The sequence below is a fragment of the Natrix helvetica genome (genome assembly GCF_964273705.1).
Source record: "Natrix helvetica genome assembly, chromosome: Z".
NCBI lineage: Eukaryota > Metazoa > Chordata > Lepidosauria > Squamata > Natricidae > Natrix > Natrix helvetica.
This window is the reverse complement of record NC_138554.1, coordinates 44,635,407-44,649,054: the sequence shown is the minus strand read 5'-3', so window position 1 is coordinate 44,649,054 and position 13,648 is coordinate 44,635,407. Positions and strand designations below refer to the sequence as shown.

The following is a 13,648-nucleotide window of genomic DNA, read 5'->3' as shown; positions in this document are numbered from 1 at the left end:
TGTTTTGCTCTACTTCCGAGTACGATCTGCCCACACTATAGTTGACGCACAACAAACCAGGATATTACGTACAATTGGATTTTTCTTACTGTGCAGTACAAATTGTTGTACATTAAAGCAATATAGCAACATTTGGCTCTTATTCTTTAAAAAACATAACAGGAAAAATACATGGGAATGTTCTCCTTTTACAAACCCAGGGCATTGAAGATCCATTTATAAAGCTGAAAATTGTCCAATTCTAGAATTCTTTCTCCATCCATTTTTTTTTCATTTCTTCCATCCACAAATAAACCTCAATGAATTCAAGAGAGTTTATATTGCAGTAGATGTGTTCAGTTAAATTCCTTTTTACAGCTGATTTTGTTAAAAAAGGAAAAGGCAATTCTATTCGTTCATTCATTCATCCGAATTGTCTGTGTTCCCATGTTGTTCCATTTTCTTCAAGTTCTTTTAAAAAGCAATTTCCGTTGTCCATTGCAACATAATATTTTCAGATGTAATCTGACAGTTGCAGTACTCCAGCTTCCCTTAACTGGCGCCTTCCAGATGTGGGTTGCATCTCTTAACATTCCTGGCATGGCAAATAGCCATGCTGACTGAGAATTCCTAGGTTTCAATTACATTATTTCTGGAGGGTGCCTGGTGGGAAAAAGCTGTGCCAATGGAAAATCAGTGACACTGATAACAGTGTCATCTCTAACAGGAACATCTTTCCTCCTAGTACCACCATTCTTTGAAAACAATAACTGACAACTTCTACACACATTTATAATAGTATCTAGTTTATAAAAAGTGATTAAAGTGACAAACCATATTTATTTCACTAGGCTGCTCAAGTGGCTCAGAGATACTGAGAGACACACAAAATGAAAACAGTCATGAAATTAACAAGGCTGATTCTATTCCCCTTGTAGTTATAAGAGTGGATTTAAGCCTGGATTGAAACCTTGAAGGCGATACTTATATGAAGACAGAGAAGGATTTCTGTGGTTTGTAGTTAACTGGATCTTCTGCATAAGCTACAACTTCCCTCTTAGCCACAATAGACCAATGAAGGGCCCTTGGTGCTCTCTGAACCTGCTTGGTTTCTTGCAGACATTTCATTACCCTAACCAGGTAATATAATCAGTACAGTGACTAGCACTGATGGTATTACCTAGTTAGGGTAATGAAACGTCTGCAAGAAAAAAGCAAGGTCAGAGAGCACCAAAGACTCTTCATTTCAACCCTGAGCCACAATCTCCTCTATTGATACAATAGCACGTCATCAATCTTCCTGAATCTGTAAAGCTTCTGCCCCTAGCTTGTTACTGAATGTATAACTGAGTTTGTGAAAAGTAATATAAATTAACCAAATGTTGTCTTCATTGTTACCTGGAAGTATCCAATTATTTCATCAAGTAATATTTTCCAGATGTTGAATTATGCAACCTAATTCTGACAGATAAAGGAGTAAAGAAGAATACAGTATACCATAATTAGGTAAATTTTACCTATTTGATTTAATCTGCTTTGGTATTAGAAAGGCAAAATACATATTCCATGGAATAATATGTGCACTTACTCTCAACCTTTGATGTGCGCCCTTTGTATTCTACTTTTTTATTTGTCTTCTTCTCTCTTACCTTCTTTGGTTTCTCATGATGAGACACATGCTTCTCTTGTGTAGGGGATGCTGACCGACTCCTCCTTCCTCCAATAAAAGAACCACCTCCAAAATGGCGTGATGTCTTCTGGAGGCAAGTGGGAATTAGGAAGAAGATTTTGGATCAGATGGAAATAGAAGAGAAAAGTAAAAGCAAACAGGGAGAACTAATAGGTTTCTACTACCAATAACAGTTTGGCTTTTATAATTTATAAAACCCTCTTCCTCCTAGACGTTTCCACTATCATTTTATGTCAAGCAGGCTTCAAGGTGGAGATGCTGCCAGAGATCATTTTTGAGACCATGGCTTAATCTTTAAAGAAAAGGATCCAACCTGGCCTAAAAGCTGATCAGCCCTAAAGCTTAATAGAAACAACTCACAGCAACCTTTTTGATTGCCTAAAAAAAATGTGCAAAAACAGATCTTTGAAGCAGTTGTTGTTTAATAATAAACTGTTACATCTTAAAAGATCAGTAGTGTTGTTTTCAGAGGGAGTATTTAATTTTTTTCCTATAACCTCTTGTCCAATATGAACCATATTTTATCAGCAATCAAACTACTGCTACCACTGTTGTCTTTTCATCATGTAGGAGAAAACCATAACTTAGGTTATGGAACAATTGTTTATTCTTCCAGGAATATTATTTCCTAATCCTAAACTTCAATTGTTTGCTGAAAGAAACATAGGTCAACATTAAATGTGCTCAACATGGGCACATTTAATTATACTGTACTATCCTATACTTAATACTATGCTGGCTATATTGTTCTAGTGTACCATCAATAGTAATTGGGAACAGCACTCTTGAATTTCAGGTATAAAATGGTTCAGAGATGCCATTAATGAACATGGGCTCTTCTGCTTTATTACAGAGCTATCTAGCTTTCATAGTAAAAAAATCATAAATTAAATTTAGGAAGTTATCAATTAGGATAATGCAATGGATACCTCAGAGACAGATTCTGAGAAGTAGAATGAGAGAAGGTTTGCCCTTAAGGACATGATCTACTAGTTTTAGTCTTCCAAGCAGGGTATTTTTCAGATATGATAGATTATAACTCACCTAATCTTAACTAGTATTGACTGAAAATGATGGGGTCAAAGTCTAACACATATTGAAAAAGCTAGTTGGAGATGGCTGAGCTAGCCATTCATCTGCTGAAAATTCAATGAGAAGCAGAATCTACATAAGAATACAGCAGTAACTGCTTACATCTATCTATCTTCTATTTATTTCATGGTAAAACTCCCCATGGATAGGGCCCTAATCAGAGGGCTGGAAAGAGAAGGGGAGGTGCCATGTGGATTTCATGTCTGAGGAATCAAACTGTCTGGAAGATGCCCTAATAGGAATATATATCAGTGAAGCTTTTGGCCAGGCCTATAAAGACAGTAATTTAATATGATGATATGGAGGCTTTTCTTTTAAGCCCTGTAACAAGAGAGGCAACCTACTCAGAATCAGCACTATATGCTATTAAGTTCCTTAGGTTCTGTCATCCTGGCTTAGAAAGTTAACCCAAGGTTGAGATGAGGCCCCAGTTATGCCCCGGGAGTGCTATGCCTTACCTCCCTCCCCTCCTTACCTCCCTCCCTCCCTCTTCAGGTTGTCCTGAAAACAAGATTAAAAAAATCTGTAAAATTTTGTTGAGCTATACACTTATTAATATTAATAATGAAAAAATAATGCCAAATGAAAAAAAAATTCAAGGTAATATCTGAAACATTACTTCAGAGGACATCCACAATATTGTACTTGATCATGAGTGATGAAGAGAAGAGTATTTCATTTCAAAGAGGATATTTGGGCGATTCAGCATTGTTATCTGGAAGTAATGCTTGATTTCCATATATTGACTAAATCTTTCCCCAACTTGTCCTGAGTATTGGTCTCTCTCTCTGAGATCCCTGTATGTGAATCACCCAAAGTCATCCCAGCATTTGCCTGAAGTGATTCGGTGGTAGAGGATCAAATCTATATCTGTCTATAAATTTTTCATTCATCTGCTTTAAGGTAGTCAGTATCTAGCTATGAGGAATGAAAGGCAGAACTAAAAGTTGAGACATTTCTTTGGGACAGAAAGCCATTCTCTGAATCAAGCATTTGATTTATTTGTACTTGCACTAGAAGCCACATTAACAACAGAGCAGAGGAATATTCTGTGGTCAGTTATGGAATATTCTTGGGGCAATGAGATCTCACCCAAACTTTATCCATTAATTTTCAAGATAAAGGGATTTGATAATTTTCTTGATATAGACATGGCATTGGCATCATGTAGAGAACTCAGCATTAATTTTAAAAAATGGGGTTCTCGAATAAACTGGAGACATTTGTGGTATGATGCAACAACTGTTTTTTAAGTATAAAATTCAAGTAATGGACAGATAACCCCTCTTATAAATGTTCAGGAAAGACTGTATGTTCTCCTTCCTGTCTGGTCACTTCTGGAAGTTTCATGAGGAACCAAAAAAGAAGCAACATATATCTGGCAAAAACAGATTTGGAATAGGCAAACACTTACCGTATTTTTCAGAGTATAAGACGCACCTTTTTCCCTAAAAAAAGAGACTGAAAATCTGGGTGCGTCTTATACACTGAATACAGCATTTTTTTGCCTCCCAAAGCCCCGCCCCTTCACCAAAATGGCCGTGCAGAGCCTGTAGAAGGCTTTCAGAGAGTTCCTGAGGGCTGGGGAGGGCAGAAATGAGTGAAAAACAGACCATTTTTTGCCCCCAGGAGTACTCTATAAGCCTCCTAAAGGCTATGCATGCAATTCTTTTGACCAAAAAAACTGGTCATTTTTTGCTGGGTTTTTTTTTTGGAGGGTGGTACCCTCCCAGGACACTTTGCAAGTCCCCGAAAGGCTATTCATGCCTTTTTGTGGAAAAAAAAACCGGGCCATTTTTGGGAGGTTTGCAGAGTGCTAAACCTCTTTAAAAAAAAAGCCTCTTCAAAACCTTGGTGCGTCTTATACTCTGGTGCGTCTTATACTCCGAAAAATATGGTAGCTTTATAGAGCAGACATTACACTTATACTTATGCAAACCTAAAACAGCATCAGATTCTATTTCTAGTGGAAAGCTAATTTCAGGACAAGAAAAAAAAATGGGGGAGGCGAAATTGGGATTAAGAGTAAGCAGACTTTTACACGATGGTTTTATCTCAACTTTCTTCATGTACTCTTCACATACAAGAATGAACCAGAAAAGAAAAATGATGGAACATATATTAGAGAAAGGGATGTAGTGCTTCCTTGTTTTTTTAGTAGTGTTTTAATCTATTTTTTTAAAGAAACTTGGAAATCTTGATACGGAAGGGTTCAATTTATGCTCCAGTTGACAGAAATTGCTGTTACTGAGCAGGATTTAATTTCTTATTAACATGCTTTTTCACCTGCTGTTATAAAATGCTATTCTTACGTAATTTAGCTGATTTAATCCCTTCTTTATTCATGAAACTGGCAGATAAAAGTAAACTAATATGGCTCCACCATTAGATTTTATTTTGGTCCCTATTTTCTGAGATGACATTCTCACTAGGTGGGGCTCATTGGAAGAAGCAGATACACAGTAAATGTTGCAGAATGATGAAAATTCCTTCATGTCGGTGAAAGGTTTTTTTTTTAAAGTTTCATCTGATACTTCCAGTACTGCAGGTTTTCAAAATCAAAAATGTATCAGCAAAAGGAATGTATAATTGCAGTCACTGGAAGGAAAACCTCTCTTAAACCACTATCATCTTACTAAAACCAATTGTTTACTTTCAATAGCCAATATTTTTTTAGGATTTTATCTTGGTTAAGATGTTCTGATATAGATGTACAACCAAAAATCCAGTTCCATGTTGGAACTGTTGGAAAACAGTTTCCAACAGTTTTAGATTTATCCTTCAGAGCCTATGCAAACGTTACTATAGAACTGTTGCTTTTAATGTTACAGAACATGAATATGATTCAGTATATGTGCTGTAATCATATCGGTTGTATTTTGAGTACTTATAAATTTAATTAAAATATTAAATGTTTGTTCTTTCTGCATACTTCTTTAACCTGCACTACTTGTTAGCACTGCCTCTCAAGATGCTTCTCAAAAACCAAGGGGAGTGTTTGACTTGGAAGAAATTGTGCATACCTGTTTTAATAATTTTAATGTCTCTGTCTTACCCACAGACAGCGTCTCCTCCTACATATTCAGCCATATTGGTTTCCTTTCTTGAAACTGACTTTTGAACTTTCTGTGATTTAAACTTCCAATCTTAGAGACCAATAGTTGGGAAAGGATCATAACCCAGGAATAATGCACATGCAAAAATACCTGGGCTTATTATATCCATAGCTTCTGTTCGACCTTGAAAAACTATCTACATTTTATTTACGATTATAACAAGAAGTAATGACTCACCATTTTATTGAAATGGTACTTGCAATAGCCACAGTATTTCACATTATCAACTTCCAAGACTTCTTCTTCACACAAAAGTCCAGCCATTTGAGCACTGAAATATGGAAGTGAACTGATGTAAACTGAGGCCTGGGGCATCCCAGTCAAACCAGATTTCCCTAACTCACTAATTCAACTTTCTTGATCTTTTTAAAAATGTATATAAATAAAATAAAGAATTTACTCTACAAACCTTCTCACTCCTGTCCTAATAACAGAACTATCAGCTCTGTCACGATTATAGGGCAAACTACTGAAAAACAATACATAGATCTCCTTGCTCCACTTAGTGACTGCCAATTCACATTCTGATTTGTAAATGAAGATCTGAGACTTGTACTACTGCCTTAGTTTCTTTTTTGCATACAGACATCCAAAATTTTATGTAACGACTGATAACATCAGAGAGGAAACACAATCTACTCAAACTGCCATCATATAGTACATGTTGGTGGAATATATCCTAAAGTTTTAACAGAAATAAATTAATTAGCAATAAGAAAAGTTATTTTGTTTTTTAACAGGTAAAATATATTTTTCCTTGCTATTGTTGATGCAAGAAAGGCTATAGCAAAGAAGATTCAATTTTTAAATTGTCCAACTGACCTCTGTTCTGAAAAGTGGAGCTAATCCACTTTTTCAAGAGAGAGAGAGAGAGAGAAAGAGAGAGAGAGAAGGAGGGAGGGACCATAGAAGGGTTATATATATTTCTGTCAGACACTGTCCTTTACCAGAATATTATTAATTTATGCATTTTTGATCCTGCAGTCTGTTTCTTCACTGAACAAGAAATCTGTCAATGAACTTAGGCTAGGAATTTGGGCCTCTCTGGGTCATATAAAAAAGGAAGGATAGAAGAAGATTTAGAGACGGGAAATAGAAAGCAAGGGCAGAATGCATATTTCCCCTTTTGCCTTCCATTGTTTTCCCAGAAATCTCCTTCTTGGTCACTTTCCTAACTCATAGATGAGAAAAGGGGTGCAATAATGAAACAGTCAAGCAGCATTAAATATTCCTGCTTTATTGTATCCCTTAGGAAGGTCTTCCGTGCCCCTTTCCCCACACCAGTTCATTTTTTTAAAAAAAAAAACACTACTTGAATTTTTTTGTTTCATATTTGGTGCAGAGGCAATGTTATTTAAAAAGAAAGACTGAACATTAAATATCCAAAAAGATGGCCACCCCAATCTCAGATTTGAAATGAAAATGGAGACTTGTGATTTTCATTGGGTGAATAACAGGATGTTGGGAGGGTAGGTTGGTGAAAAATGGACACACCTTGATGACTGAAGAGGAGAAATAAGCCAGAGCGAAAACATCCATAAAACTTTTAGGTTCCAGGAAGAAGCTACAATCAATCAGAGGAATTCTTCATTCTTACTAGCTGACAGTATTTCATTGAATCATAAAAGTGATGGAAGAAACTGAAAGGTTGGAACAGAAATTGGGGAGGAAGAAAGTGATTTTGGAATATATACTTATGGACTCACCAGGTAACATGGAAGGCTTGCCGACAACCATGACGATTGCAAGTCATGCAGGCTCCAGAAGCTGCTTTGCTCTCCCTTCCCTGTTCTTCACAGATGTAACAAGTCTGCAACAAAAACAACATAACTTTATCTGCTTTTCTAATATGCCTCTCTGTGGAGATCCCAAAATGCAAATTTAAGAATGACATTGTTTGGCAATATATAACTTGTGACAACATAGGATAGTCTGGTGCCCGTCAAATATAGGGGCTACAGAATTCATAGCCAATCAATATGATCTCTGAAAAGAGCCTGAGAACAAAGCCACATAATATGGTCATCAGATAGTAAGATATGTATTATAGTAGAACAGTCTACACAGGCTTTGGTTCTCCATCTCTGGAGATTTTTAAGAGGCGGTATAGCCACTTCTCAAGAATGGTTTAATTGGTTTTCATTTCTCTCTCTGTGGTCTCTTCCAATTCCATAATTCTGTAAGCAAGATGCAGCTTTATGTGTGTTTGTGTGTGCTTGTGTGTGAAAGAGAGAGAGAGAGAGAATAATATTATTCTAAGCGCATAGGAATGCAATCTTGATTGATATGTCCATGTTTGTAAGGGGAAGACTTAAAACTTCCACTCCTATTTTTCAAATTTGTCGTTCCTTATATTTTCTTCATGAAATTGTAAAAGAGAAAGAAACACTTTAAAAAAAGTGCAATGGGGTGGGGAGGCATAACGTTTTGTTAAGTTACTTGGCCAGTCTTATCTGGGTTCGGAAGCTAAGCAGAGCTGAGCCTATGAAGTGCTGAAATGGTAGACTATTAGAAGCTATCAGATTTTGGGAGACTGAAAAGTCGGTAAAAACAACCCAAAAGGAAGCATTGAGAAACCAAGTTTCTTCTATGACCCAGAAAATTCATGGATGTTTCCATATGGTCACAATTAGTTGACACCATAAGGAGAAATCTCTATTCATTTTTATTGAAAAAGGGTTGGGCCCTCACACTTAAAAAACACAGTAATGCAAACAAAAGACAGGGAAACTGCATGCTCTAGTATTTAATTTAATGTGTGACATAATTTAATGTGTGACCTGGCCCCAAGACTTTAAAATAGAGTGGGTTAGCTAAGTTGTGGTAGATCTCTCCTTTACCTTGTTGAAGCGGTCATGGGGCACATACTGGAGGACAATAGGTTCCATAGTGAGAACATTCGCAAACTGCACCTCGGGGATATACAGAGCACAGACAACATGGGCCCAGCCTGGATGCCAGAAGGACAAAAATGATATGGAGAAAATAAGGAACATATCAGAAAAAGACACACATCAGACCGTAATTGGTTTCTGTGGGGGATCAACCCCTTGATGGCCTGATTTTCACTGAGACAATAAAACTACATTTTTCAGATCATAAGTGAGGCCCTTAATGAACTATTGTTCCTCCAAACAGAGTCAATTATCTCTATTGAGAGACACAAGATTGGGGGAAAGACTTCTAGGTGTTCTCCAATATGCTAATTATCGATGCACAGGGTATTTGCTTCCTAAGAGAAAAAGATACAGCCCAAATCAAAATATATAATCCTATCAAGGGAGAAGATCGAGGCTTTGATTTTGGCCATCATCAGTCCGCTCCTGGAGAGTCAACAGATCACCTGATTACAGTATTTTCTCCAACTTTGTGAGAAGTACTGTATTTCTATTCAAACATACATTCACAACTATAAATTAACATTGTAATTCTATGCTGTTGTAGATGCCTGAACTATAGTTCCAGCACTTAACAAACAATTGATTTGATGATGTAAAAACCTGAATGAAAGATTGACATCCTGGTTTTTTTTTGGCAATATACAAGATTTATTGTCACAGTAAAAATGACATCTTTGTTGATCCCTTTCTCAAAGATTCCAAACCAACCATAATTTCTTTCTCATGCTTCTAAGTTTCATTAGTTCACAGTTCTAAGAGTCTTGATTAATCTAAAAACTTCATAAAAAAAGTGGCATTGGGTGAACCAAAAATACACTCATTATTATTCGTAATGGTGATCAAGTGAGACTTCTTATGTTCTGGGGATGGAGTAAAGAAGTGTCAGTATTGTCATTTCATAATAATAGAGTTGGCAAGCATTTGGAATAATTGCTGCAACAAACATAAAACTTTTGTTACAGGCACTGCATTGGCTGTCAATAGGCTTCCAGGTACAAATTCAATTTTTTGACCAAAAATAATGTGATTCTCAGATACTATACAGGATAATTGACTTCAAGACTTTATCTGTGTTAATGTTGTGTCCTATGTGGATATGCTGAGGGCCTTTTGCCTTGGGAAATTTGGGAGAGAGTGAGAAATGTTTTTCATGAACTGCATTCACCCTTTGGAAAATCTTTGGCTTTGAGAGCTGGAGAATAACTTTACCTATGAAGAAATCTAAAAAGTGGAACTATTCTGAAGGGCACCGGATGATTGAAATCCAATCATGATATGTCTCTTAATAATGACCTTAATAGTTCTGCTGAATTTTAATTATTTTGCTTATTTTTTTATCTGTTTTTAGTTATAGTAATCAAATTTATATGACCATCCATCTCATAGACAAGTGACACTTATTACTGTGCTACCATTTTGATCTTGATTTTAAATCCACATGCCATGGCAGAAGGAAAAGATGTAAAAAATAGCTCAAAACCAAAATATTTCTTGTTTAGACTGAGAAATGCTATCTGGACTGCCCTGTTATCTTCAAAGGTAAGCTCACCTCCACTATCAGTCCGCTTCAGTGCTCCATCTTTATGAGGACATAGCTCACATCTCTGTACATTAAAACAAAAAACAAAAAGACCCAAGGTTAGGAGTGATACAGTACTTTCAGGGTTGCAGAAAGTTACAATTCTCATTATTCTTGATCAGCTAGAAGAACATCCAAAGTTTTTGAGGCAACTCTTAGTTCTAAAAACATGGGAAAACTGGATGAAAGTATATTTTAAACCACACATTTTAGAGAAAATTTGCTGGAAATTTATATTTAAATGTATTATAAAAACTAGAAATCAAACAGATTTTAAAATAAAGAAATATGAATAACGTTGCTTGGAAAAATATTACTTTCAGCACTATGACAGGTAGATCTTCAAATAGGAAGATAATGGATACTTTTTTTGCTTTTAGCTCTACTCCTTAATTGCATCATAATGTGCCCCTAAAAAGCAATGCAAACTATCTAAACCCAAACATGATCTTATTTTGCTAATTCTGCAATATTTTAATTTGACTCAGTTTAACACAAGGGATCAGTATTAACTGTGCAATAATCAATGTAAGGCAAATAAATTTACTCCTCGAATTGTTGTTCCAGAATTTCTGTTCCCTTATCCTTAACTTGATCTTAGCCACAATGGATAGTTCTCAGATTTCACATATACTGATTCCTTATCCCAAAAGGAAAAAGACTATAGGAAAAGTTTCAGGTTTAGACGGGGCATAACCAGCCTGCGTATACATTGGCAGAACCAACAAGTGAGAGGTAGATCTTGGGGAATAGAATGATTATTGGGGAGTTGGATTTAGGAAGTTAAGCCTATTTCTCACAAGGATATACATGTCTCTTGAGAGACAACTGAAAAAGAAAAAGAAAAAAGAGGAACTAGAGTAAGGGGTCAGTGTATGGCAGGTGGCCTTATATCAGGAAATTTGCAGTTGAAAAGACCCTTCCATCTTCTTTTGTTCAAAACCTCTGTACTCCAGATTATTCGGGGGGGGGGAATGCAAATATGAAACACTGCCAGCCAGCTTGCTCATCTATTCCTTGCTTGAACAAGACTGTAAAAAGCATCCATGAATCTCCCCACTTTTCCCAGAAGTTGCCCTGCAGTCAATCCAGCTGCCAGGACAGGAGACAATTCTTTTACAAAGCAAACTGAGTTTACTTTATCTAATGGAGCCAAAGTCTTTGGGAAGACAGTGAAAAATTAAAGTTCCTACAATTCTTAAAAGCAGCAGCTTATTATTAGCATTCAATAATGCCTTGCTAAGACCATATTTGAAATATTGCATCCAGTTTTGGTTGCCACAATATAAAAAGAATGTTGAGGCTCTAGAAAGAGTGCAGAGAAAGAGACTGAAGATAATTAAGGGACTGGAGGCTAAAACATACGAAGAATGGTTGCAGGATATATCCAGTCTAGTAAAAAGAAGAACTGGGAGTGACACAATAGCAGTATTCCAATATTTGAGGCTTTGCCAAAAAGAAGAGGAGGTCAACTTATTCTCCAAAGCTCCTGAAGGCAGAACAATAAGTGTTGGATAGAAATTTATCAAGGACAGAACCAACCTAAAACAAAGGAGAAATTGCCTGACAGTTAGAATAATTAATCAGTGCAATGACATGCCTCAAAAGGTTGTGATTACTCCAACACTGGAGGTTTTTATGAAGCGACTGGGCAACTATTTATCTGAAATGGTATAGGGCAGCGATGGCGAACCTTTTTCGGCTCACGTGCCGTAAGAGGGAGAGCACAGGGGGGTCGTGTGCAGGCATGCCACACCCATAATGTAATGTACGACCCCGCCAGTGCGCATGTGCGCATGAGAGACGCTCCCCCCATTTTTGCATGCTTTTTTCGCTCTCCCCAGGCTCCAGAGGCTTTATAGGAGCCTGGGGAAGGTGAAAACAGCCTCCCCTGACCCCCCCCCCGGAGGCTTCAGGGACTTTCAGGAGGCTTCCCTGAACCCTCAGGAGGACTAAAATCAACCCTACGAGCAAACCGGAAGTCACTTCCAGTTTGCTCGTAGGGCGTTTTTAGACCTCTGGAAGCTTCAGGGAAGCCTCCAGAGGGCTTAAACCGACCCTACAAGCAAACTGGAAGTCTGTTCCCAAACTTCCGGTTTGCCCATAGGACCAGTTTTTTGCACTCCGGAGACTTCAAGGAAGCTCCTGAAGTCTCTGGAGGGCTTCCGGGGGCGGGGAGGCTCTTTTCACGCTCCCCAGGCTCCTATAAATCCTCTGGAGCCTGGGGAGGATTAAAAATTGCTTTAAAAAAGGTTGAACTCTGGAGATCACTTCTGGTTCCTGTAGGTGACAGACGCGTTGTCCGCTGCTCGTCTCCCTGGTGGGCTCCTTTCAGGAGCACAGGGAGCCCTGGAGAAGTCTTCTGCCGCAGGACGGCTTGCTGGAATCCCCCAGACTCTGCAGCAGCCAGCGAGGGTGTTTCCAGCCTCGCCCCAGGAGCCGGGGAGCGGAGGGGGGGCATAAAACAGCTGCTGGCTGTCTGCCCTTTCGCCGAATGGGCTCTGGGAGGAAAGAGTTAAACGAAAGAAGAGCGGCTGAAATGCTGGTGGGGAGAGATCCGACCTAATCTCCTTAATCATGGTTAACACATAAGCAGCAGACTATTGTAAGTTTTTGTTCAATCCATTTGAAACTAGAAGATTAGAGGGGGGTGTTTCTTTCTCTTTACCCCCCCCCTCAGACAAAGCGGCATTTGAACTATCTCTCTCTATATTGGAATAGAGAGAGAATAAAGGCTGACTTGCCACTTGTACTAACTATGTGAGAAAGATTGATATCACAGCTGCAAGAGGTGATTGCTGAGCTGTTTTCTTAAAAGGAAAAAACTTTATGGAACTCCTTGTTCTTCTCCCTGCGAAAGGAGGAGCCTCTGTTTTCGTTTTTGTACTTATAAATGAAGCCTGCCTTAAAAAACTACCTTTGGGGGGAAAAAATTCTCTGGTAATTGTCTTAATACCCCCTCTGAAGGTGCTCTGGACCTCTCCTGTTACGTGGTCTTCCTGATTAATTTTGATTATTTGACTTTTCCTCTTTCTGGTGTACCTCCGTGCCTTGGAACTGTGAAGGAGAACTAACTTTTCACTTTTGGATTTGCCTGCCGCCTTGGACTGGCACAGCTGCGCGCTCCACTGATGCCATTCTCTTTGTAAAATACTTCCCTGAATGCAGATAAAAAACCACCAACGGGCAAGTCATTCTCGGCTCCTGCTTCTGCCACCTCCAGTCCAAGCATGCAGCAGACAAAAATTACTTCATTGTTACAACAAGAAGGGACTGGAGAGAGCTCAAAAGA

General features: G+C 38.0%; 1 protein-coding gene across 6 annotated transcripts in view; it reads right to left on the bottom strand.

Annotated features, from left to right (window-relative positions):
* The window catches only part of MLLT6 (MLLT6, PHD finger containing), a 127,242-nt gene that overhangs the window by 82,135 nt on the left and 31,459 nt on the right, over nucleotides 1–13,648 (bottom strand). For 4 of the 6 annotated variants that reach the window (XR_014173577.1, XM_081932872.1, XM_081932868.1 and 1 more), the window contains exons 3-7: nucleotides 10,327–10,381; nucleotides 8,718–8,827; nucleotides 7,584–7,687; nucleotides 6,055–6,148; nucleotides 1,629–1,736 (exon numbers count right to left, since the gene is read on the bottom strand). Coding sequence is in view for 5 of the 6 variants with exons in the window: in XM_081932872.1 (XP_081788998.1) it covers nucleotides 1,629–1,736; nucleotides 6,055–6,148; nucleotides 7,584–7,687; nucleotides 8,718–8,827; nucleotides 10,327–10,381 (471 nt within the window). In the remaining variant the exon portion in view is untranslated. The remainder of the gene's footprint in view (nucleotides 1–1,628; nucleotides 1,737–6,054; nucleotides 6,149–7,583; nucleotides 7,688–8,717; nucleotides 8,828–10,326; nucleotides 10,382–13,648) is intronic. The other 2 variants (XM_081932869.1, XM_081932871.1) reach the window with 1 other exon arrangement.